The sequence below is a fragment of the Pantherophis guttatus genome, chromosome 4, assembly GCF_059756535.1.
Source record: "Pantherophis guttatus breed Tessera chromosome 4, ASM5975653v1, whole genome shotgun sequence".
NCBI lineage: Eukaryota > Metazoa > Chordata > Lepidosauria > Squamata > Colubridae > Pantherophis > Pantherophis guttatus.
In genome coordinates, this window is record NC_142066.1 from 97266104 (window position 1) to 97293289 (window position 27186).

Genomic DNA, 27186 nt, shown 5'->3' on the forward strand with positions numbered 1-27186 from the left:
TTGAGGTGGTTTCACTGCTGATCAAATATCTTGAGTTTTTTTATAAACAATATGAATGCATTGAACATATTTATTGTTCTTATACTTTTGTGTGCGTGTGTCTACCAATCAGAGTCATTTCTTGTGAGAGGGGTAGCCATATAAGATGGATGGATGGATGGATGGATGGATGATGGATGTTAGAGAGAAGCTAGATGCTAGATATAGAGATTTCAAAAAAGGCAGATCCTGACTTTACTTGCACCTTTGTAGATAATAAATATGCCCAGAGAACAAATTTTCTCTCGTTTCCTTAATATTGCTTTCATGTCATTCCCCACTCATGATGGAGATACACTGAAGTCAACACTTGAGTTATAAAAATGGTATTTCCCTCTTTATACCAACAATATTCCAAGAAAGATATATGAAATCTCTTATACTTTTGTCATCTATTATGTTACAGGCAAAATCATCAGATCTATTGTAAATGTGTTTGGGAACATTGAAAAAAAGAACTGTACCTTTGCATCTCTGGTCTCTAGCCAGCATCCAACTTAATCATTTCTGTCCCAGCCTCTAATGTCACCCTTATTTTTTTAATTAGGCTCCTTTTAAGCAAATTACTTTCCTCTATTTTGAAACCAACCTTTCTCTAGATCTCAAAGAACATAGAGAACAGACCACCAATGTTTTAATTGAGAAGGAAGAATTGTATTTCAATCAATCAATCTCCCCCACATTAAGTAAAAAGTGTCCAGAGAATCTATTTCAATTATGCCATTCTATCAGACCTAATTCTTTGTACAACTGTAGGAGCATCTGTCTGTCTTTTTCAATTTTGGGTTCTTCCACTATTTCACCTTATTTTAAATTATATGCCATTAAATATATGTCAATTCTTAGCAATCACATGAATATATTTTCTCCATGATGATCTCTCCCTGACTTGGTCCTTCAGGCCTTCCAATAGTGCAGCCGCTGATAGCATAACTGAATCCATGCACCTTAGTTTTAGTCATCCTACTCTTCTGTTTCCTTTCACCTTACCCAGCATTAGACCCTTCTCCAGAGAGCTACAACTTTGCATAATATTATATGCCCAAAACATGTCACTGGACAAGATTCCACCCCCCCAAGATTTCACTTCTTGAAAACTTCTGATTATGATAGACCCCTTCAAAGTGAACACAAGTATAATTTTACAATGATATCACATGGGATTCTTGAAAAATATGAAATTAATGTTTAATGACTATAATGTAGTTAATCACGTTTCTGACAAGCTGCATATGTTTAACAGGGCTAACGGTGTTTTGCTGCCAATTTTTGTAATTGGTGTCTGATACATGTCACCGTAGTGTCCAACAATAGCCAGCATTGATGGATTCCAGTTGCCCTGATACTGTTTTTCCATTGTAGCAATCTCTTAGTGAAACTCTCTATGTTCATTACTGACTGCACCTAGATTTTTGGAAAGAATTCCACATGTGAATGTAGAAAATGAATCTTCAGTGACATGTTGCACTTCACGATGTTGTATACTATAAAAAGTTTGTCAATCAGCTGAATGTAGTTTGGTGCTCCGTAGTTGCCAAGAAAATTCTCAACATCATCCTTGAATGCTTTCCAAATGATTTTCTCTGGCCTTACTAACAGATCTTTTAACTATTTGTCATTAATGGCATATCTGAGCTATGGTCCAACAAAAATGCTCTTCTTAATCTTAGTATCAGTTATTCCTGAAAATATCTGTTTCAAATCATGGAAATCTTCATCTTCCTTATTCATTGGTTTCACACAATTTTTTAATCATCTTAAGTTCTATTTGAAGCAGAGCCAAAATATCTTTGTTGGGTCAACAAGCGGTTCATATGCCATGTTTTTCTATCCTGAAATCAAATTCTTTCAGAGGCCTTGTCAGGACACAACCGAAGTACAGTTCATACATTTTCTTAATAAGTCCAGTCATAGTGCATCTTGAGACTTAAAGCATGTACTCACCACAAATATAGCAGAACGGATCACAACCATTCGGACATTGGTGAGACAATTCTGATGTTACCAATCATCTGCAGCATAGCAAATCTAGAACTGGCTTGTTATGTAAATTACATGCATATAGACAATGAAATAGCCTTGAAACAATCACATCAAAATATATGGAAACCAATATCAACGAAATAAGTAGTGTCTATGCATATGAGCTGCTTTTATACCTTTCCAAGCAGCATCCATCCAGCCTAAGCATGTCTAGGCATTTCCAAACTGCACAGTTCCACAAATGTTATGCAATATGCCCATGCTTTGAAAAAGTGACCAGCCTAACAGGTGGTGGTAGACTGGCAGAGACAATGCATAATGCTTTAGGAGGGAGATTCTCAATCAGGATGCAATCCTTCTATTCCATCAGCTGTTAATCAGGTAATTTTTAAACATGAGTTTAGACACTCATCCCTTTACCTGCTTCCTGTTCTATCTGATATAATCACATAAATGTCTGCATTTGTCACAGAGATTTCAATATTAAACCTGGATCCCTAAGAGACCAAAATCTGGAATGATGATAATCCTGACTCATTAGGGTAGAGGAGTGATGGCTAACCTTTTTGCCATTGCGTGCCAGGATAGGGGGAGGGGGGGTCGCACACGCACGTGCCCACACCCATAATTCTATGCGCCCCGCTCCTGCGCAAGCGGACACGACCCTCCCCCATTCCCGGCACACAATGGCCTGGTAAGCCCGTTTTTCTCTCTCACTTGGCTCCAGAGCCTCTCTATGATTCTGGGGAGGGCAAAAACGGCCTTCCCCACATCCCTGGAAGCCCTCCAGAGGCCAGAAATGGCCCGTTTCCCAACTTCCAGTTGGACAGGAAGTGACATTTTTTGCTGCCCCAGCCTCCAGTGTCTCCTAGAGAGGCTCTAGAGGCTGGGGACAGCAAAAAATGTCACTTCCTGTCCAACTGGAAGTTGGGAAACAGGCTGTTTCTGGCCTCCGGAGGGCCTCCAGGGGATAGGGAAGGCTGTTTTTGCCCTCCCCGGACTCATAGAGAGACTCTGGAGCCAGGTGAGAGAGAAAAACGGGCCTTCCCCACCCCCCCAGGCCCTCCGGAGGCAGGAAACAGCCTGTTTCTCTACTTCTGGTGGGCCCAGTAGGCCCGAAGATAAGCAAGCTGGTGCACCCATGCGCGCTGGAGCTGAGCTCGCGTGCCCACTGATACGGCTACGTGTGCCACCTGTGGCACATGTGCCATAGGTTCGCCATTACGGGGGTTGAGCAATATTGCTTAAAGTTTTCTGCTGTGTTATGTTGAAACACTGTAGCAGCTTGGCCCAATTTCAGTTTTATCAAAGAAGAAAAGAATAATAACCATTAAGCAATTGAATTAGCCTAAAATATACTTGCATATTTTTCTATTTGATGAGATTACTGGAATGTATGTATCAAGCATTAAACTGTATCAAAAATATTAAGAATTTGGTTTCCAGCGGAGATGACAGCGTGGAGCGGGCGAGGGAACGGGGCTCTGTTTCTGAAGCTCAAAATATCTTCATTAAGAGCTCTTCTAGGGCATTACCGATCACATAGAGAACGGCAAATTAAAGAGGAAGCTCAAGAGACTCGGGTGGAAGGCAACCCCCCGAGTTGATTGGAGTGGCACTCTTAAAATTTAGTGAAGAAGGAGCCAGTCTTCAAGATCGGCCTGGAGCGCTGGCGGCCACAAGAGTGGGAAGCAAAAATTTAAAGTGACAGCTTTGTTCCGGAAACGTGAGGCATCCCAGAAAGAGGTGAGACGGCGCGAAATTGGCAAGAGACGGCGCGAAATTAGTAAGGCAAATAAGGGGAAAGACACAAAGTGTTGAGAAGGCAGCGACTAAAAGAGGGCAAATCAGAGAATTGAGAAACAGATTGGGTTAAGAAAACAACGAAGAAGGGGAGAGTCCAAATAGAGGAGCTGATAAAAAAGAAAAGATTAGAAACAGATTAAAGAGATGGTGAACGGGAGAGAAAACGGAAGATACCATTGGGGATGTATTGACAATGAAAAATGGCGACTGAAGGATTTGGAGAAACTGACATGAAGGATTAAAAAAACTGAAGAACAATTGGACAGTGGAGAACGAAGTGTTAACTAAGGGAACTGAACTTTGAGGAAGGAAAAGATAACTACAAACAAGAAATTATTGACACAAAGAAGGGGACAGTGTTTATTGAATATTTTGGAGCCACTGAATATACTGGAAGGAAGACAAGAAGAGGAGACATCTGGTGGAGTGGTGGATATATTGAAGGCAAGGAAAATCTGGAGAGAAGGCTGACGCAAGATTGCAACAGACAGACACGAGCTGATAATAAGTGATAAGAAAAGTGATTATAGATATTGATGTAAATTAAATGGTCAGAATGAATTGAATTAAGGTATAGAGATATAACTGAATAAGTGAATTGATTGAAGAATTATTGTATTGTAAAGAAATGTAGTTAGTTAAATAAGAGTGATAATAGAAATTTAGAAAATTGTATAGTTATAAGTATTGCGATTAGAGTTATAAAGTGATAAGAATATCATAGAATATAATATATAAGGGTGTAAGAGAAAACAGGAAAATATTGCTGTTAAAGTATAGTAGTGGTAATCCTCAGCTTGAACTTAAATTCTAATACCGGTATATTGATATATGTTAATTTGGAAGAATATAGTACAGGTGATAAAGATGTCAAACACAGCAACAATAACCAAAACAGGCAAAAAAGCAGCCATAAACATTACACCAACAGATTCTCCCACATGTCAAAGATTGATAGTGATGTTAGGAAAAAACAGAACAGACAATGAGTACACAAAGTATGCAGATATCATTACAATTAATACAGGAAACAATGATGAAGACCCAGGAGGCCATAGCAGATAACCATGAGGAGACGAGAGTACACCACAAAGAAATTAAAGATGAAATTGGGGAAATGAAAGTGAGATAAAAAATATGAATGATAAGATAGGGAATATACAACAAACAATGGTAGAAAATGAACAGAGAATCCAAAAAGTGGAAACAAAAATTGATCAGATTGACAACCAAATGGAAATGTGGGAACAGAAATGGATGCAAATAAATAGTGAATTGGCCGAATTGATCATCTGGAAATGGAGAAAGCTTCTTATTTCCTTAGATTTCAAAATATTGTTGAAGAGAAAGATGATGATTTAGGAGAAAAAATGGCAGAAATGGTGGTGGAGATATTAGGAAAAGATAAACAGGAAATAAGATGAGATATTGATGAAACATATCAAGTATACACAAACTACTCACGAAGTCACGAAGACATAGGTTGGCGAGGGAAGTACACATTAAATTCACGAAACAGTCAATAAGAGATGAAGTATATAAAAGGACAAGAGAGGAAACGTTAACATACAGAGGCAAAGAAATCATAGTATTGAAACAGGTACCAAGAAGGATAAGAGATCAAAGACGCCAATATCAATTTTTAACAATGCAATTAATTAAATATAAAGTACTGTATCGATGGTTGATACCTGGGGGCTTACTTGTGACATGGCAAGAAAAAAAGTATAGGATTGATTCACTGGAGAAGGCAAAAGAATTTTATGAACACCACTTCGTGCAGGGGGATGATCAAGAGAGTAGGGAAGAATTAGAGACTAGAAGCCAGGAGGAAGAGAAATCAGAAGAACTAGAAATAGAGAAAGACTTACAAAAAAAAATAAGAAAAAGAAAGGATAGAAAGAGAAGGAGCAAAAGGAAAGATAGTAAGAAAGACTAGAAACACAAAAAGACAGATCAAGTAGAAGATGGGAGAAGCAATTAAGCTTTTCTTGGTAAATATTAATGGATTAAATATCCCAAAGAAAAGGATGCTTGTGCTGTTACAGATAGTGAGTTGTGGTGAGTTAGTTACCTTAAGGATTATGTTCTGTTCCCCAGGCAGCTGGCTTCACTGGGAACAGGCAGATAAACTCTAGCAAACAGGTTTTCATGCAGATTATACTTATTTGGGAATCATTGAACACATAAGACTTACAATCATAGTGAGTCCAGGTGAGGTGCATCCATATTTCATAATCTGTCCCATTTCCTAGTGTAAAAGGATGGTAGTTTGTCCCCGTTCAGAAAGCATGTTCTCTCTTCTGAGGTAATTCAACATATGGCCAGGTCTTTGTTCTAAAATCCCGGCAGAGAGCCTCGGTGGCCAATCAGACACACAGATAAGGTCACATGTCCTGGACTACATTTCCCATAATGCAATCTCTCACTACATCTCCCACAATGCAATCTCTTAAGGAGGCAGCTCCCACAATGCAATCTCTTAAGGAGGCAGCTTAATCCTTAAGGTAACTAACTCACCACAACTCACTATCTGTAACAGCACAATGCTAATATTTAATAAATTAAGGAAATTGGAAGCTGAAGTGATATGCCTCTAAGAGGTTCATATACAAAAAAAATACAGAAAATTATTAGAAAATAGAAAATTAGGAACATTATACACAACTTTAGCAGATGAAAAGAAAGGAGGTATTGGCATATATGTAAAGGAAAAAATCAAATCAAATCTAAGATATGCAGACGATGAAGGTAGAATCTTGATGGTGGAATTGGAGATAGAACAGAAACAAATGCTACTTATAGTAATTTATGCACCAAATAAAAATCAACAAGAATTCTTTACAAATGTACACAAGAAATTAGTGGACATGGACTATGAAAGGATTTGTATGATTGGGAACTTTAATTCGGTGGTGGAAGTCGAGAGAGACTATAAAAGTTATAAAAGAAAAAGAAAAAAAGTGTGCTACCAAGAGCCTTTTTTGATATAGCATCTGAGTTCAATCTGCGAGACTTATGGAGAGAGACACATAGAACACGTAAACAATATACATTTTATTCATATCCACATCAATCGTGGTCCAGGATCAATATGGCCTAGACAACAGCAGAAATTCAAAATGAAAAAGAAGAAATTGAAACAGGACTAAATGATTGGGCCGATCACAATCCAATTATATTAAAATAGAAAACCCAAAAACAAAATAAACAATGGACCAAATGAATCAGAATTTGTGTAAAGATAAAAAATATAGACAGATGTTAGAGAAGGAGTTGAAAACATTTTTTCAAATAAATAAAAAAGAAGATACTTCGATACAAAACTTGTGGGATACCACAAAAGCCTATATAAGGAATTGACCATCATATATAATTCTAAGAAAAATTTAAAAAAGAGAGTGCAACTAGAAAGCTTGCAGGAAGAATTTTAAAAAATTGAATATGAAGTACAAAAGGATCTACAAAATAAAAAGATAAAGGAAAAATGGAATATTATGAAACAAAAGATTAATTTGATAACACAAAAAGAAATAGCACAGAAAATTAGGATAGTGAAACAAAATTATTTTGAAAATGTGAATAAAACAGGCCGATGGCTAGCATATAAATTAAGAAAAGGAAGGAGAATAATACAACAGTTACAAGATGAAAATGGTATAATACAGTATAGGAGAGAAGAAAAAAAGGAAATAATACAAAACTTCTTTACAAAGCTTTACAAGCAGGGAGACATAACAGATGGGAAAGTTAAACAATACATAGAAGCGGCCAAAATGGGAAAAATTTCTGATGAACAAAGAGAAATGTTAAATAGAGCAATAATAATAAATGAATTTGAAATAGCCCTGAAAAAACAAAAGAACAATAAAGTACCAGGCCCGGATGGGATTCCGATTGAGGTATATAAAAATACACAAGAGGTACTACAATGGATAGTGTTGGAGTCTTATAACGAAGCGATAGAAATAGCAAAACTTCCGGCAACCTGGACAAAGGTGATCATTACCCTCATACCCAAAGAAGGCATAGATATACAACAAATCCAAAACTATAGGCCAATTCCTTTGCTGAACACAGATTATAAAACATTTGCAACAATAATAGTGGAGAGATTAATTTTTTTTTGGAATAATTATATACATTCGGACCAAAATGGTTTCCTGATGGGGTGGCAAATTTAAAATAGCATGAGGATAATAATGAATGTCCTCGAATATTATGAAAGCCATCCGGAAAAGCAAGCAGCACTGGTTTTCCTTGATTCCCAAAAGGCCTTTGACAATTTGAATTGGAACTTCATTACAGCACAATTAAATTATATGGAATTGGGGGAAAGATTTGAAAAATGGTGTGGAAAATACATTCCAAACAAACAGTTAGGGTAGTTTAAATGAGGGGTTGACAGAAAAAATTGATATTACAAAAGGGGTTCGGCAAGGATGTCTCCTTTCTCCTCTTTTATTTATTTTATCACTCAAAACTCTTCTAACGAAAATTAGGGAAGATCAGGAAATAAGGGGCTTGAAAATTAGGAAGGAAGAATACAAGACTCAAGCATTTTCCGATGACATGGTATTTATTTTGGAAGATCCATTAGAAACGGGTTCTAAATTAATACAAAAGATAGACGATTTTGGTGAAGTAGCGGGACCCAAAATTAATAAGGATAAGTTAAAATTAATATCAAAAAATCTTAAAAGGGTCAGGAAAAGGAATTGGAGGATAAAATAAAAATGAAGATAACTAAAAAAATAAAATATCTGGGAATTTGGCTTACAGCGAAATTAAGAAGGACAACTATGATAAATTGATACACCAATAAAAAAAGACTTAGCAAATTGGGAAAAATTACAAATCTCATTTCTAGGGAGGACCGCAACAGTGAAAATGAATATATTGCTGAGAATTTTATTTCTGTTCCAAGTGATACCATTAAAACTAGGGAAAACATTCTTTCAGAATTAAATAAATTAATTTCCAAATTTATATGGCAAGGGAAAAAACCCAGGATTAAATTAAAACTTTTGCAAGACACAAAGGATAGAGGATTGGTGTTACCAGAATGGGAAATTTATCACCAAGCGGCAAGTTTAGTATGGTTAAAAGACTGGATAGAACTGAAAAATAACAGAGTACTAACAATAGAAGGCCACGACCTGCAAGCAGGGTGGCATGCATTCCTGTGGGATGAGAAATATAAATCACATAAATATTTTCAAACACATTTGATCAGGAATGCATTGCTACAGATTTGGAAAAAAACAAAACAAAAACACTATACTGGAATCCCAATGTGGCTATCATCAACAGAAGCATTGATATACCCAAATTTATTGGAGAAAAATAAGATAATTAGATATAAGGAACTGGTAAATGATCAGGGAGATTTGACAATGAGACAAGAATTGGAATAAGAAATCGGTAGGGTGATGGATTTGTGGACATTTGCACAAGTGCAATCTAAATTTGCAAGAGATAAAAAGATATATGAAATACGAAAGGAGCCGCAAGAATTAGATAAAATTATTCATGGAACAGAGATAAAATTAATTAGTAATATATACCAATATTTACTAAGGTATAAAATGGAAGAAGAGGTAGTTAAAGATACCATGATTAATGGGCCAAAAATTTTGGCTACAATATAGAATTGGAGAAATGGGAAAAATTATGGGAAATAAACATTAAATTGACTCTTTCAACGGCATTCAAGGAAAATCAGTTAAAAATGTTCTACAGATAGCAGTTCACACCAGTACGACTTGCTAAAATGTCTCAGAACAACTTTCCAAATTGTTGGAAATGTAAAAAAGTCCCCGGAACATATTATCATGTCCCAATGTGAAAAAATATTGGATGAAAATTAGAAGTTGAATAGAAAAGATAATTGGCTATAATGTGGATTGGAAACCAGAAACATTTTTACTGGGGATATTGAACAGAATTTACAGTAAAGAAATTAGGTATTTGATTCTGCATATAATTACAGTGGCAAGGATAGTCTACGCACAGTCCTGGAAAAGTGAAAAGATCCCAAAAGAGGAAGAAATAATTAAGAAAATCCTGGACTGTGCGGAGATGGATAAATAACAAAAGAAATAAAAGAAAAGAAAGATACAGAATATTATTAAATATGGAATAAGTGGTATGATTGGCTCAAGATTAGGGAAAGTAAATATGAATAAATGATGGAGAGAAGGTGACAAATGTATAAAATATTATAAATGATTAAAAATAAAGGGACAATAAAGATAATGATAATAAACGATAGGAAAAATGGGGAATGTAGAAAGTAAGAGGAATGAAACTGATATGTAAAAAGAAACATATCGTGTGTTTGTGTTTTGTATGTTGTGTTGTGTTGTTGTTGTAAAAGCAATAAAAATAATTTTTTAAAAAAAATTAAGAATTTAATTATACACTTTGGAAATAAAGCCCATGTAAAATGTGTTTCCTATTACTGTATCCCAACACAAAGTAAGGGTTGATAAGCCAAAATACATTTTGACTGATCAACAACTTTATTACATTACTTGTTATTAATAAATGAATATATAAATAAAAGCAATGGTCTTTAAAATACTAATTCTACATTTCTTTGTGATTTTTTGGGGAAGTTCACTTCACTGAATCCCTAAATAGCATTATCATGTAAATATGCTTAAAATCAGTAAAATAAAGTGACCTTCTAAACAATAGATGGATGATTATAGAAGAAAAATTCACATCTATACATTTTCTATCTCAGAACTGTATGTATATTCCATTAGACAGCCAGTTTGGTGTTGTGGTTAAGACACCAGGCTGGAAACTGTGAGACTAGGAGTCCCACCCTAAGCATGAAACTAGCTGAATTATCTTGGGCCAGTTACTATCTCTCAGCCATGGAGGGAGTAGACAATGGCAAACCACTTCTGAAAAACCTTGCCAAGGAAACTGTAGGGATTTGTCCAGGCAGTTGCCAAAAGTCAGCACTGATATAAAGGCAATATTGGCCTTTATATCGGCCTTTTCAGAAGTGGTTTGCCATTGTCTACTCCCTCCATGGCTGATAGTAACTGGCCCAAGATCACTCAGCTAGTTTCATGCTTAGGGTGGGACTCCCAGTCTCATAGTTTCCACCCTATATATATATATGAGGTAGTATATTGCATTCTATGCAATACTGCAGTCTCCAGAAACAATTTATCTAGATAGTGAAAGTTAGCTCAGTAATAAGATTAAAATACTATTGTGTATGTATGTATATATGTGTGCATGTATGTATATATACATATATATATCTTTTTCTTTTTCGTAGGCTTTTATGTGCATATTCTTTCTAGCCAGGTTTTACCTATGTAAACTAATTTCGTGCTGTAGAACAACTTAGTTTACGTAGGTAAAACCTGGCTAGAAAGAATATGCATATATATATATATATATATATATATATATATCTCAAATTTGTATTTCACTGATAAAGATGTTTGGTATAAAATGGTTTGTCGTGAATGCAACTGCTTGAGGGCTCCTGGATTGGAGCTGAAAGGCAAAAGGGATGCAGTATGTTCCCTCCCACATGCTGGGGTAGACCAGGTATCTCGATAGAAAACACACACATATATATACACACAGAAATGTGTGTGTGTGTATGTGTATATGAGTGTGTATATATGTATGTATATATATGTAGGTCTTTGGTTATTCGGGTTTTCTCCCGTGTAAAATTTTACACGGGAGAAAACTCAAATAACCAAAGACCTACATACAAACACCCGTGAAAACCTCAGAAAACATGTACATATATGTATATACATATGCACACACACACATACACACACAATAGGATTTTAATCTTATTACTGAGCTAACTTTCACTATTTAGAAAAATGGTTTCTGGAGGCTACAGTATTGCATAGAATTCAATCTACTGCCTCACTCCCTACCATAACTACTATGCAAGCACTATAACCCCATAATTCCACAATATACGCATTAGGAAGAGGCTGGCTCAGGTTTCTACGTTTCAAGGAGCAACAGTGAAGAGAGAGTGTCCTGGGCTTTCCAAAGATTCTCCATCACTAATACTTAGTATTAGGCAGACTATTGCAGCAGTTATGTAAAGGTAAAAATAATAGAATTTTAACTGGGTTTTATTGAATTTTTGTTAATTTTAACTTGGATTTTTGTTTTAATGGTTTGTTTGCTTTAATTGTTGTGAGCCACCCTGAGTCCATTGGAGATAGGGCGGCATATAAGTTCCATTAATAAATTAATAAATAATAAAAATGTATTCACATCAAATAAAACCATGGATTTATTGTGCTCTCATAATGCAACTTTTCATTCTACATAATTATTTGCAAGGAGCTTCTTCTAATAACATAAGCCTTTACCTACAACAGCTCATTGCACAATAGTTCACTTCATTCTTGGTCAACTTCATGACCTTCATATCAGTTGGACTATAGATTTCATTTTATCCAGTTAAAATAATCCATGCTGCAAAAATGTTTGCAGGTTAGAGCACATGGTAATGGTTTGTGACCAGGCCAGTAACAGAAAATTATTATTCGGGCTGGGGAAAGGGAGACAGGCTCTTACTTTTTTACCAGGACAAGCAATGAAAGAAAGCAAAGATGATTTTAGCAAGGAAAGGGAGAGTTCAGTGGAAGTAAAGAGTCAACTCCACAAAGAAATATTTTCAAAGACCCTGTAAGCGAGTCAGCTGTGGTGGAAGTTATTTGACCATGTACGTGATCTTAACTTCGACTGAGATCAATAGGTTAGAGAAGAAAAGCCACGAAGGAAGCAAAAACCGGGGCCGAATAAGTGACCCAGAAGCCTTCGGTGGTTGGTTTTACCGGCCATAATACATGAAAAAAGGGAATCGAAAAGAGGATTTCTTGGGGCGAGGAAACCTAGTAGAGGCCAAGGGTGGTCCGGGATAGCGTTTCTCAAGCTGGTGCACGACATATGCGTTGAACGACAATTCCCACCGTAAGCGCTTATTACAACGGGGCTCGCCGTTTCACAGACGCAGAGTCTCTAAAGTGGGGGAGGCTCGACCCAGGACGTAACCGGAGAAAACAGAAGGGGAGGGGGCGCCAGAGGCACCTTCATACGAGGGCTTGTTTCACCCCCTAGAGGGGCACGAAATTAGAAGTGGTATTTCCCGCCGACCATTGGCCGCTCACTCACAGCTTCAGCTCCTCGTAGGCGGCGGCTGCTGCTGCGGCTACCACCTTGGTTCCCATTTGCTCCTTCGTCCGCCGCGCAGGCTCGGGCTCTGCCTGCTTTCTAGTTAGAATTCCTTCCTTGCTTCCCGGTCACTTGGCAGCCGCGCCTAGGCCTTCAGGACGGCACACCACTTAGGACAAACTTAATGAGAAAGCATTCCACGGCTTCCCGAAGAGCGATGCAATGACTAGGAAAGCTGGGATTGGTGGAATCTATCGTTCTAATCATGCCAACCTATACTAGATGAGAGGGCGGGAACCACAATTGTGACGCTAGCTCCGGCTCTAGGCAACGAATGGAAAGCGATCTGGTATTGACCATCCATTGTAATTTCGATTTATAGAAGTACAGCTGCTCCTAATTAAGGTCTAAATGTTTTTCAGCCTTTCCAGCTTGAAGATGTGCGGACATCAACTACCAGAATTCCCCAGTAACATGTTGCCTGGAAAATTCTGTAAGTTTAAGTTTATACATCTTCAAACTGCCAGGTTTGAAAAATACTGGTCTAAAATGAAAGACTCTCGAAAGGTTTTGATTGGTTTAACCTACCAAGAATTCCCTATGGCACACTCTCAAGAAATTTGTGTATGGAATTTAAAATGCGCCGGAATGTAGAATACAGGCAAAAAAGTTCGATACTTTTATCAGCGTGGGCCAGTGGCGCAATGGATAACGCGTCTGACTACAGATCAGAAGATTCTAGGTTTGACTCCTGGTTGGCTCGATGCTACAATTTTTGTTCTTTAATTCATTGTATATGAAGTTTCATATATTCTTTACTAATGAGGCTTATAATGCTCCTAGACTAACAGCAACTTATCTATTTATTTTACTCCAATATTGTTTGTACACCATGCCTGGCAGAGATATTAGTATTCAGTATAGCTTTAATATTAAAAATTGTGCTGTGTTCCTACACTGTGCTAAAGTACACTTTGTGGGGGCTCAGATGTTTCACAGCTGCAGTGTGTGCCCAAGGCAAGGCAGAAACAAGCAAGGGGAAGACCATGCGGCTACAACTGGTACAAAATGTAACAACACAAGCAGTAATGGGTGCCTCCCAATATGCTTATCTATCACCACTGCTGTAATTATTACCATTTGGGTTGTGCCTACAATTTAAGATGCTGGTCATTACCTATAATGACCAGCATTATATATCTATATAAATAAAAATGTAAATGTCCGTTTGTAAATAACCGTACATCTCTGAAAGTTCTTCACCGATTGCTTTCAAATTTTGACACCACGTTGCATTCGACTATGGGTGTGTTTTTATATACCTATATTATATACATGTCACACCTGTGACAGGTAAAAACATGAAAAACATTGAAAGACATTGACAAACATTGAAAAACATTGAAAAACAGTGCCATCTGCTGAACGTAAAACCAACATGGCAGCCTCCCAGCCGTGATTATGCTCAACAGATTTCTGCTCCTTATATTTAGACTCTCCATATTGCTTCCAAGAAATGCACATTTGGAAGGCAGAGACGCCCGAGGGCCATATCCTGCCACCAGGCTCAGCAGGTAGGCAGCCGGCTCCCCGCCAGGAAGCCCTCACAGCCGGTGCTTCTAGGGCTCAGCGGGGCCCACCCGAGCCTGGGTCTGCCCTCTCCCTCCCCTGGCCACCCCGCAAACTAGCCTTGCCTGCCGCTGCTGCCCATCCCCCTCGCCAGCCACTCTCGGGGCTCCCTCCAAAGAACACCTGGCAACGAGGCTGCCTGGGTCCACCGAGCGGGAACCCTCCGTCCCTTGCCTGGCCCAAATCGTATCTGGCCCAGAGCTACCATGGGCCCCGAGGTCAGAAAGACCAGCTGCTAACCGGCGCAATGCGAATCTGGTCAGTGAGCGGGAGATGGCGGCAACTGGAGCCTCGGGGTTGCCTTTGACCAGCGCCGCTTTTGATTCCCAGGTGGGTACTCTGGCAGTTCACAGAGCCTATACGAAAATTTCGCCCTCTGGCAGAAAAGGGGCTCTGGGGAGGCTTTGGGAGACAGAAATGGGCAGGAGGGAGGATGGCCAGCCCTCCTTCGTTTCGCCTGGAAGAGCGGGGGATTTAATCATTCCCCTGACCTTGGCAGGTGGGGGAGGAGAACTGTGCAGCAGGGGTCCAGTGGGGTGTGCGTGGCTCTTGGCTTTGCCGCTTTGTTCCTTCAGGCGGGAAGCCCCAAACCAGCCTCAAACCCCCGCCGCACCCCCTCCCTCCCTTCCCTTCCCTTCCCTGCTATGTGTCTCCCTGTCGAGCCCCCTGAGAACATCTGTGTAGGGAGGACGGAGGGGGCCCCCGAGTTTCTGCTGTGGTGTGGAGAGCTGTGAAGGCCTGGCCTGATAAGGGCGATGATGGGGGATGCAGAAGAAGCCAGGCCAGAGACAGAGATAAACAGAGAGAGAGGGACATAGAGAAATACAGAGAGACCGGGGGGGGGGGAAACACATACAGAGATACAGAGAGGGAGGGTGGGAGAGACAGAGATACAGAGAGGGGGGAGAGAGAGACATAGAGATACAGGGAGAGGGGGAGAGACACATAGAGAGATACAGAGGGGGGAGAGAGATACAGAGAGGGGGAGAGAAAGACATAGATACAGGGGGGGAGAGAGACATAGATACAGGGGGGAGAGAGATAGAGAGATACAGAGAGGGGGAGAGAGAGACAGATACAGAGAGGGGGAGAGAGAGACATAGAGAAATACAGGGGGGGAGAGAGACACAGACACAGAGATACAGATGGGGAGAGAGAGACATAGAGAGATACAAAGAGAGGGGGAGACAGAGAGGGAGGATTTTGTGGTTCCCATTGTTTTTTAGCAACTGGTTCTCTGCCCTAACCACCAGCTGGGTAGGCGTGGCTCGGGGGCTGTCATGTGACTTATTAAAGTGAGTGATATCGAGTTGGCCACGCCCACCAAATGTTCATGGAGAGTTTAGAACTTCAGCCTCGCTCTTTTAGCCCAGTGGAACCACCAGACTGGGTCACAGCAACGCGTGGCGGGGTCAGCTAGTAGTCTATATTCATATAGAACAGATGCCATACCTGAGGAGCCATCTATAGTTTCTGCCCATAGAGTAGGTATATTACATATCTCTTCTATTAAATATACAATCACTTTAGAGATTATAGCAGCTTCATTCATAATACCATGTTTCCCCAAAAATAAGACAGGGTCTTATTTTCTTTTGACCCCCCCAAATAAGGGCTTGGCCTTATTATCGGGGGGTCTTATTATTTTTGGAGTGCAGGAAGTGGTGAGTGTGGGACTGAATGTCCCGTAGCTGCCATCCCCTCCCCTCCCTGTTCTTCGTGCTGGCCGAGCAGCCCAACATGTCCCACCTCACCCCCAATGGCAACAGCTGCTTCCCTTCCCTGCCGTCTCTTTATCAAGAGGGGTGGCAGGGGGGGTGGGAGAGAAGCGAGACGCATGAAGCGAGACCTGCCTCCCCTTGCTGTCTCTTCTCCCCCCGCCCCCGCCGGGCATGACAGGGCTTCTACCCCTTGCTTAGCCACCCGTCCCCTTTTGGGATGCAATTTGGGGGTGGCAGGTGGAGCAGGTGAGAAGCGGGACGCAGGTCTTACCTTTTGAGCTCTGTCGCCTTCCTTGCTGTTGTGTCCAGGGAAACACACTGTAAAAGAAAACCTTCTTGCAAGTTCAATCAAACTTCTCGAACTCGTGAGGTTTTCTTTTACAGCGTGTTTCCCTGGACACAATGGCGAGGAAAGGGACGGAGCTTGAAAGATAAGACCTGCATCCCGCTTCTCGCCTGCTCCACCTGCCACCCCCAAATTGCATCCCTAAAGGCAGCGGGTGGCTAAGTGAGAGGCAGGAGTCCTGTCATGCCTGACGAGGGGGAAGAGAAGAGACAGCAAGGAGAGCCAGGTCTCGCTTCACATGTCTCGCTTCTCTCCCACCCCACCTGCCACCCCTTTCGGTAAAGAGACGGCTGGGAAGGGAAGCCACCTTTGCCATTGGGGGTGGGATGGGACATGTTGAGCCACTCAGCCGGCGCGAAGAACAGGAAGGGGAGGGCATGTCCCCCCCTTCCCTCCCTCTGGCCATATCTCCTCAACTCATTTTGGTTGCCCAGCAAGCAACCAGAAGAAATGGGAGCAGCTGTGCATGTGTGTAAGTAGTTGGTGGGGCAGAGCTTATCACATACGCTCATAAGCCGATTGGGCTTATTTTCCGGACATGTCTTATTTTTGGGAAAACATGATATATGTCCAGTTTGATGATCCCACAATTTGCAATGGCATTTTTTCCTCTTCATGACTCAAAAGCATTGAAACATCCAGTTTGGTTTAATACCAACAGAAGAGAATATCTGTTATTCAGGGTTGAATTGTGGGGTCCTTGGTGCTCTGTGAGCTTGATGGTTTTCTTGCAGACATTTCATTACTCAACTAGGTAACATCATCAGTTTAATAATAGCAGATTTTCTGTCTGTGATGTGTATTCAGAGTTGACAATGTGTAAATGTATTAAGGTGTAAAGTGTAAGCTTTCTTGGGCTGCAATTTCATTAGTTCTGCTGCTAAATTGCTTATGAAATGGAAGACAAGTGAGCAGCAAATATCAAATGCATTTGTTCCAAAAACAAGAATATGGCAGAAAACATGTTCCACAATATACTCAAGGCCACAGGAAAAACTAAATGTTTAGTTTCATTTAAAATGGAATTCAATTTACCTAGATTCAATTTTTAAGTGAATATTTTGATTATGTGCATCAAGTCAGTATTGACACTTAATGACTACATTAATTTTCTATGGAAATAATTTTATATTTTCTATCCATGTGGTGGTTGTTTTTTTTAATTAGAGTAGTAGTTCACCATTGCCTTCTGCCAGACATTTGCTTTAGCTGAGATAGCTTTTGCAAATGGCTGATCACTGGGGAAAACATTTTTGATATCCACTCCCAACATTCTTTGCTTATTCCTCCCAAAAACACACTCCAGTCTCACAACCACAATGAGGCAACGTAAGTTATGGGTATTACTTCCCATGTATTTAGTAATTTTATTTTGTCTCATTTAAAATTACAGGGGGGCGCAACATTTTTAAAGAGTTGCTTTAACACTTTTGGAAACTAAGTAACTGCCTCTATTCAGTGGTGGGATTCTGGGGGTTCTAGGGGGTTCGGCCGAACCCTTTGTTAAATTGCTGGCTCGCTCCGCCCCTTGCCCCGTCCCTCCGCACTACTATTTATTCCCAATAAATGGGGCGAGCGAGCCAGCAATTTAACAAACAGTTCGGTGTTTTTTTGTAATTTTATTGGCCCCCAGAGCTTCAGCATAGGCTAATTAGCCCTTGATTAGATCGGTTCCCGACACTCAGCTGATTTGTCTCAGCTGTTTTACTCAGGGCTCTGCTGCTTCCTTGCAAAGAGTGCTGGAGCAATTTTTTTTCCCCTAGCTATGCTTAAAAACGAAATTGAAACTGCTTTGCTGTTGCTGCAAGGTTGGAAAATTAGGCAGGCAGAATTCTTTTCTTTTTCCTCACCAAAAAAGGTAGGTGCAAACAATGGGAAATTTAGGGAAAAAGAGGAGAGCTCAGGATTTTAAAACACAAAAGAAAAAAAGCTCTATTTAACTAGGGAATTGTAATAATTGAGATACTATTAATTGTATATTTCTGAAAGCAGAAATGGTTAAGTTGTGGTTTGGAGGAATATATGGGGGAAATTATTTGGTCTATTATTATTGGTAAATATAATTAATTGATTTGTAAAAAATTGGATTGCATGGAAATAATTGGAATATTCATGTTCATATTGATTAATATACAAAAAAGGTAGTTATATAACTAATTGATTTATATTAAAATGTTGAATTTATATTAAACAACTAATATTACATAATTAACCAATGTGAGGATGGATATAAAAATAGATGACAATGGGAAGGGGTATAATATAGACTAGAAGGGAAAAATTGAATTTGATTAAGATTAGAGATGAGGATGAAGGGTAATATTGGTTTTTTACAAAAATAGATGAGGAATAAATATGGCAAAAAGGAAATATAGAAATTGTAAATTTAATTGAAATGACTAAACACTGTTTAAATTTGTGAACTGGCCAAATACTCTGTTCAAAGAAAATACATTGTATGTTTGTATGTGTGTTTCTAATTATTGTTATTTATTCATATTTGTTCTCTTTTATTCTTTAAAGTTTAACAATTCATTCTTTATCTTAATATCTTTATATTTGTTTGGGGTTGGCTTTCTTCCCTTTCATCTTTTTTATTGTACAGCAATCTTTCTCCTCAAACCTACCACCTCTCTCTTTTCTTTCCTTCTTACTTTCTCTTCCTCCCCCTCTTCTTCTCCTCCCTACTTCCTCTTCCTTTCTCCTTCTCCTCCGCTCTTCCTCCCTCTCTTACCCTCACTCCTACTCTAATTTCCCTTCCCTTCCTTCATCCCTCTCTATTGCTGTATCCTTTTATGCATATGGACTACTCAGAGGGCTGAAAAAGTTATTTCTGACTGGTCCTCGCACTTTTGACCAGTCCTTGAACTTACGACTGTCCTCACATTTTACATTTTTGCCCTATCTTGTCACCATGGTGAAGAGAAGCAGTTGTGAAAGGAGTGGCATGGTTGTTAAGAATGCTACAATGGGCATAAATGATGACCAGTCATAAGTGCGAAGACCTGTCAGAAATCACTTTTTTCAGCCCTCTGGGTAGTCCTTTTGTGCATATGGACTACTCAGAGGGCTGAAAAAGTTATTTTTGACTGGTCCTCGCACTTTTGACCTGTCTTCGAACTTACGACTGTCCTCACATTTTACGTTTTTGCCCTATCTTGTCACCATGGTGAAGAGAAGCAGTTGTGAAATGAGTGACATGCTTGTTAAGAAAGCTGCACGGGCATAAATGTGAGGATGGTCATAAGTGTGAGGACTGGTCAAAAGTGCGAGGCCCAGTCAGAAATGACTTTTTTCAGCCCTCTGAGTAGTCCCTATGCACATAGCCACACCCACCCAGTCACATGATGAGCTAGCCACGCCTACAGTCATGTGACCAGCTAGCCACGCCCAGTCACATGATTGCCAAGCCACGCCAACTAAGCCACGCCCACAGAATCTGTTGTTAAAAAAATTGAATCCTACCACTGCCTCTATTAAAGCTGGAGAGATGACAGAATTAATTATAGGAACGAACTAGTTTTGCTGCTTGAATACTATTTTGCATGTGTACTTGTACAAAATGAAAGTATATGTCAATCATTCTAACTGGCCTTGCATGTTTATCACTTACAATGTTAGATTTTATTATCAGATATTTAAACTATGCCATTGGGCAGCTGTGATTTATAAGGAAAAAAACAATCATACAATAAAATAATTTTAAATCTGTTATTTTTATTCTTAAATCCTGAACACAAAAATCCTTAAAACCTGAGCATGTAAATAATTCTAAGCCCTACAGGTCTTTTCAAAATTTTATTTTTTAACAAACAAATATTTAGTGCAAATGTAGAATCAGGGATTTTCCTTCCCTATTTATAGGCATGAACATATAGGAAGAGTGTTGGAAGAAACATCCTTCTAGGTTCTGCTCCAAGTGGGGAAACAGACACTGGAGTCATGGAGACTGCTTGGAAAGATGGTTTAATGGTTGACAGGATCACATGGCTTGAGTTCCTGAACAGAAAAAGGGGGCAGATACAGTAAATCCTCGGGTTTTTATGCTCTCTCTGGCTCTGCATTTCTTGGGGCCCCAAAAGAGTATCCTGATTGGTTGTCAGACTCCCAGGGGGTGGGGGCCTTGCTGGCTGATAGTCACATGTGCTTCCCAGGTCACATGTGGTGAGTTTCTGCTGCTATTGTGTAGAGGGCTAATCCTATCTTTGTTGGATCTTTGGCAATTCCTACTATGGCTCTGCCTGAAGGAGGCAGATCTTTGTTATGTAGAATAGACTGGCCCAGGCCTTAATGGCCCATTGACAAAGAGTGGGGGGCAGGAAGGTGGGAGCTGCTTTGTCTGTAAAATATGCTTCTCCATTTCTCATCCAGGGAAATATAATATTCTGCCTTTTTCATATTTCCTAAAATATTTCACTCTTCCAGGAAAGGGGTGGGTGCTAACTTCCTACAAGAGAAAACAGTTTTCATTCATCCGGAAATAATTTCAAATATCGAACACATGGCTAGAGAATTTTATGAACTTGAGTTGCTGCACCTCTTAAATCCAATTGGAGGTCTCCAGGATTGTACCCTAGTTCTCTGGGATGGGCTTGTTTCTCCACCTATTAATTTAATAGAGAAGTCCTTATCGCACCCTCTCCTAAATGACCACAGGAAACTTGGGAATTAGAGAAGGCGCCCATTAAAGAGCAATTTAGAGATAAGCTGTACCCTCTTTTTTTTCTCTCCTATGTTCTGGACTGAAAGCTCTGCCGCGCCTATTTTCGACAAAAGGCTTCTCTTCCTTATTACATTGAAGCAATAAGCTTACATCTGATGATCCTGCAGGGGTGGCGCTTCTTTTAAAACGGCCCTCTAATTAAATCCTGATTTCCGGAAGAGAAAACGGAGGGGCGGTGCTTCCGGCCATTCATTCAGCCCTCTCTCAGAAGCGCGCCAGTTGCTTCCTTTCGCGAATAACGGAAGCGGCCTAGTTTGAGGTGGCTGCGCCAAGCTCAATTTTTCATCATTCCGTTTGGCATCTCACCCTCGGGGAGGCCTTTGTATCTGGTTTAGCCGCTTCGAGTTACGCCTGTTGCCTTTCCGCCATGAAACTCGTGCGGTAAGTGTCAGCTCTTAGGGAAAGGCGGGAACAATCTGGAAACACGTTGGGCCAGGAGGTCCTGGCTTCTTTTCATGGCCGCCTCCCTTTTCCTCTCCTCTTTCTAGACTTGGGTTCCCTCCGACACGCTGAACACCTTTTGTTGTCTAGTTCTGCGGCACAATTTTGAAACGGAGAATCAGTATTACTCTTAAATGCCTTCAGAGCCAGCAATTTGTTTCGAATAGGTGGCCATTCACAAAGGGCAGCGAACCTATTTCTGGTACAGAGTAGACAACGAAATCCTAGCAGATGTAGGTTAAAACAAGGGAAAAGCTATAGCTGCTCAAATAGAAATATTTTACAGATCTGATTTTAGACCACCTTATTCAGTGTGATTATTATTTGCTCATTTGAGAATACCACCATATTCAGTCTGGTAACTGTAAAGCTGCAGTATTAATATCATTGGGCAAGTACAATCAAAAGGTTGGAACAGATTATAAACAAACTGTATGTAGAGGCTGTATCATGAATGCCCATTACATACCTAATTAGACAAGCAATTAAGATGTGCATTTGGGACATGAGTATTATAATTTGAAATGGCCAAATCACCAGGCTGTTACATTAGAGAAAGTCTAAAATACTGCCCTGTGAATTACCAGTTTATTTACTCTAAATATAATTAGACCTTTTCCAAAGCCTGTTTTAATGCCTTCAAGCAGTTTTAGAAGGGACACATTTTTTCAGGCACACAGAAGTTTGTCCATGCAAATCTGGGAGTTTGAAACATATATTTTTTTTATCATGCAAGTTTTATTCTGATAAGCATATTAAGCATTTATGAATTATGGACTAAGACTGCAAGAAAACATTGAATAGAATAGATAGCACTGGTGATATTACCTAATTGCTTAATGAAACATCTGCAAGAAAACCAAGCTTAGAGAACAAGGATTCCACAATAGGTATTTTGCTATTCAGCTAAAGCCTATTCTTATTTATCACAAAATTGAAGAGAAGACAAAGCTGTCCTTCTCCTTCCTTATTTCTACTGATGTTAAATCAGAAATTATAAGAAAATAAAATTTCAAGAATCAGGCTAGCAAACCAAAAAAATTAAATTAAGATCATATGCAGATGATGTAGTATTACTAATTGAAAGGATTTTCTGGAATTGACAAAACAAGCAGTATGGCATGATATCTGATTAAGACTTGGATAATAGGACAACTTACCTAAAGGAAAAAAAAATATTTGGAACTTGAGAATTTAACAAAAAAGTAATAAACATTATTTAAAGATACTTATTAGCAGACTTGAAAATATAGACTACCTGATTTCGTTAGATGGAAACATTTAAATTGCTTTGAATAAGAATTGCAGAGATAAAAACGAACATTTGGCTTAATTTTTTAATTTCAAATTATTTTGGAAAGAATTGAAGACAAAGTATTAAGTAGAAAACAAATAACTAATTTTAGTTCTAGTTATTTATCCAGTAAAAATATCAAGCTTAGATTTTACAAATCTTGAAAGATGGATTGAGACCATGTTATTTGAGGGACTGCTTCTGTCCAATTTCATCTTACCAGATCTAGCAGAGAGAGCATGTTATGGGTTCCTTTACCTAAGGAACTACATTTCATAGGCCCTAGGTGAGAGATTTTTTCTGCTGTTGTGTTTACACTGTGAAATCTTGTCCCCCCTCTGGTGAGGTCACTGTCCTGGTCACTACAGAGCTTCTGGAAGTTGCTCAGGACCTAGTTATGCCAGCTGGCTTGGGGATCCTACAGGATGAGCCACTATTTTTAACATCCCTTTAATTGTTTTAGTTTGATTGTTATACTTTTTAATCTATTAACTGTTTTAATTCTATTGTTTTCCACTCAGAGCCATTTGTGAGATGGGCAACTATATAAATTGATTTAATGATAACACAAAACCATCAAGAGTTGATTTGAGGCAGATTAAAGAGCATTTATACACGCCTTAGTGTATTATCTTCAAAAGCCTAAATCAGGGTTTCTTGTATACGATTCCTCATCTTTCTGGGTTGATTACTTGGACTATAGAAGGTTCCCAACTGTTACTACAAATAATTACCTGTCTTTGCTTAATAACATTCATCAGCCAATAGAATGACTTGAATGTCAATTGGTTGTTGATATTTGCTTTGTGGAGACATTTGCTTTTTGCATGAATTTCATCTTTTATTGTCATTGTCTCATTACATAAAGAAATTCATTTACATATAAAGTAACATGTTTGTTCCAATTATGCAGATTTCTTATGAAACTTAGTCATGAAACTGTCACCATTGAACTGAAAAATGGGACTCAGGTACATGGAACCATTACAGGTATGCGGTTCTGGATGAAGAAATTATCAAAAAAAATTGTAACTAAAATTCTGAATATTTGGCAGAATTCACAGGTATCTTTCATGTAAATCAGGAGTGTGTACATGTGGCTTCCATTTTATTGATGCAAGTATATTTATGCTTTGAAATAGAACTACAGCAGTATCTATCTGCACTGGGAAATATCTAGCACTTTTAGAATTGCATTCCTGGATTAGACTGAAAAATCCGCTTTCAAGACTTACGTAGACCATTTGTGATCAATCATTCTTGAAAATAAAATTTGGCTTGTAACACAGAGTTTCCCAACCTTTCCAGCTTTGCAGACTGGCGGAGGGGGGAAGAAGGAACAGTTATGTATGAGTGGCAGGCATGCACACTTGTACTCGCACAAATGGAGTGCATGTGCTCGCCTGCTGAAAGTGGGGATGTGCGTGTTCGCCTGTCACTTCCACGGCCTGGTCCCGAATGGTCCAAGGCCTGGTGGTGGACTACAGTTGGGGACATCTGTTGTAGCATATCTGTTTTCCTTTTTTAAAGCCTTTTTTTTTATTGTAGGACATCAGGTAGAACAAAAGGCCCCATAGTTGCCAAGGGAGAAAGTGTGACCAGTTGGCTTATTTGTTATATTAGAGATCATAGTTCTAGTTAGAGTAAGATTGTGATAAGGGAAAAAGTTTTGAGTGACTGGAGACTAGGTCAAGTACATGAGTAGTGTATGAAGGAAAGAATTTCTGTATGTAGGAAATATGATTGAGAATATTAAGGAAGAAAACGGATCATATTTTTCAAGCAGTGCAGATAAAAGATTCTAAGAAAATGCAGTTTTTTAAAAAATGTGTTTGTTTTATTTATAATCCCCATGATTTTCCATGTGATAATCAAATGTACAGCATTCTCACTTTATTACAATAGGTAATTTATGCTAGTTGTATGGCCATAGGTAGGCAATTTTGTAATAATATAGCCTTCTATAAGATTAGGAAATGTTCTATGCTTTATTTTTCAGGAGTGGATGTCAGCATGAATACCCATCTTAAAGCTGTAAAGATGACTTTGAAGAATAGAGAACCTGTCCAGTTGGAGACATTGAGCATTCGAGGCAATAATATCAGATATTTTATTCTGCCAGACAGTTTACCTCTTGATACTTTGCTGGTGGATGTTGAACCAAAAGTCAAATCCAAAAAAAGGGAGGCAGGTTAGTTTTTGATTTCAGACTTTAACGTAAATATTTGCTTCATTTAAGAACATTTTAATTAAACATTTATGATGATGCCTAAATTGCAGGTTTAATTCTTACTTGTAGTGGCTTTAAAAATAAATTTTAACGAACAGTTATTTCACATTGATTTGTACCACTTCAAAAATAAAAGTTGGAGGATTTCTTACTCATTTGCTGTTATTATTTTTGCATAATCATGTGATTAATAATTTCTGTAGTGAGCTTTCATCATCCCACCCCTTCAAATCAGCTTTGATTCTATAAAACTAAAGTATAGATTGTTTGGTATTTGACTAGATACCATGTAGGACTAATTTTTGAATAAAGGAATCACATGCTATCTTTCCTCTCATTTCAAAAAAGGTCTTCCAATCTTAAATTCTGTAGCCCTTGTCTTGTAACTAATGGAGCAATATCAATTGCTTAAATAATTCTTAAATAGAAAATACCTACTTCTTAAGTTACTTAAACAGTTAATTTTCTTTGGACAGAAGCAGGGACTAACAGCAAGTACTGGGGCACATAACACTACACTTGTCACTAGAAGACAAAATCACAAAATTGCATCTACCTTACTTTGGCCATGTCATGCAAGGCCATTTCACTGGAGAAAGCAATTATGGAAGAGTTAGTGGTAAAAGGAAATCAATTTTCAGTATTTGGAAGCAGAGATAAGTGACTTGATAAGATCATTGTAAGAAAAGAGAATAGTTTAACAAATTTGTAACAAATAGTGATATTCTTTCACTTTTGAATTACTTGGAATAAGTTTTAAAATTAAAAATATATACAGAATACAAATGTTATACAGTAAAAAGGACTATGGTATGATTGCCTTTAAAAATATAAGATTGTATTGTATTGTATTTTTTTTTTTTATGTTCAGTTGCAGGTAGAGGACGTGGAAGAGGGCGTGGAAGAGGAAGAGGGCGTGGAAGAGGAAGAGGGGGTCCAAGACGATAACTTCTTTATATCTGTTATTAAAAAAAGCCCCAAACAAGCGGTATTTTTCTTTACAGGTTTTGTTTTATGTCAGTTTTAATAAACAAATGTGGAAAATGTGTCAAGTTCTGCATTGATACATTACATGAAACTCCTGATTACGCTTGTATTATCTTTAACTTTGACAGCCAAAACTTAAATAGAAATGTTTAATTCTGAATGCCAGAATTGTGAAATTTGCAGTCTATCTTTTCTTGTTTTCTTCTTATATCTGAAGAAATATACTGAAACCTGAAGCATTTGTGAATATTTCAGTTTATAAGAGAAAATTAAACAGATAGTTGTCATTTAGCAGCCACATTTGGGACCAGCAGTTCCGTTATTAAGAAGTCTCTAAAATGCTTTTCTTTTTCTTACTCCTCTCTGCTCTTTGAAATTCTCACCACGATGCTGGGATAATTAGCAACAAGGGAATTAACATTTGTATTTACATTTGTTGAAAGGGCTTATAAGAGAGTAAGCAAGCACACAATGGGAAATGCATCAGATTTGCATAGCGCATTCTCAGTACTGCATTGACAATACATTGCTTTTAATATGTATGCCCCATTGTGAGCTTTGTTACTCTTGTAATACCTTTCCAATCTCTCTACTCTACAAGGTGGGAGGTGGGAGGAAAAATAACAGGTCATGTACAGTACAATCTGTGCTGACCATAATGGCACTTGTGTCTGAGAGGATGCTGTGGAGACTGTAAATGTGGGCATTGCTTGTAAAAAAATTTCCAGTACCATTGTAATTTCAAATGGTTTCTGAACAAGTTAATTTATAAATGATAATAATCGTATTTTGAAATTACTT

The 27186-nt window shown here is 38.7% G+C and overlaps 2 protein-coding genes and 1 non-coding gene across 3 annotated transcripts in view; 2 read left to right on the plus strand and 1 right to left on the minus strand.

Moving 5' to 3' along the window:
* Positions 1 to 13275, minus strand: part of SACM1L (SAC1 like phosphatidylinositide phosphatase) — a 57198-nt gene extending 43923 nt beyond the window's left edge. Inside the window, exon 1 of the mRNA XM_060685934.2 lies at positions 13015 to 13275. Within this exon, the coding sequence (XP_060541917.1) occupies positions 13015 to 13070 (56 nt within the window). The 5' untranslated portion in view covers positions 13071 to 13275. The remainder of the gene's footprint in view (positions 1 to 13014) is intronic.
* Positions 13276 to 13704: 429 nt separating this feature from the next.
* TRNAC-ACA (transfer RNA cysteine (anticodon ACA)) lies at positions 13705 to 13777 on the plus strand. The gene has a single exon. It is a non-coding gene; the product is annotated as a tRNA-Cys (tRNA).
* A 7810-nt stretch (positions 13778 to 21587) lies between these two features.
* SNRPD1 (small nuclear ribonucleoprotein D1 polypeptide) lies at positions 21588 to 26685 on the plus strand. Its single transcript, XM_060685928.2, has 4 exons — positions 21588 to 21814; positions 24082 to 24158; positions 25168 to 25359; positions 26270 to 26685. The coding sequence occupies exons 1-4, from the start codon at positions 21801 to 21803 to the stop codon at positions 26344 to 26346; spliced, it is 360 nt and encodes a 119-aa protein (XP_060541911.1). The 5' UTR covers positions 21588 to 21800; the 3' UTR covers positions 26347 to 26685.
* The last annotated feature ends 501 nt before the right edge of the window (positions 26686 to 27186 follow it).

Coding starts and splice junctions, on each gene's coding strand:
- SNRPD1 (XM_060685928.2), top strand. Junction 24,159..25,167: donor GGTACATGGAACCATTACAG/GTATGCGGTTCT, acceptor TTTATTTTTCAG/GAGTGGATGTCAGCATGAAT. Junction 25,360..26,269: donor ATCCAAAAAAAGGGAGGCAG/GTTAGTTTTTGA, acceptor TTTTATGTTCAG/TTGCAGGTAGAGGACGTGGA.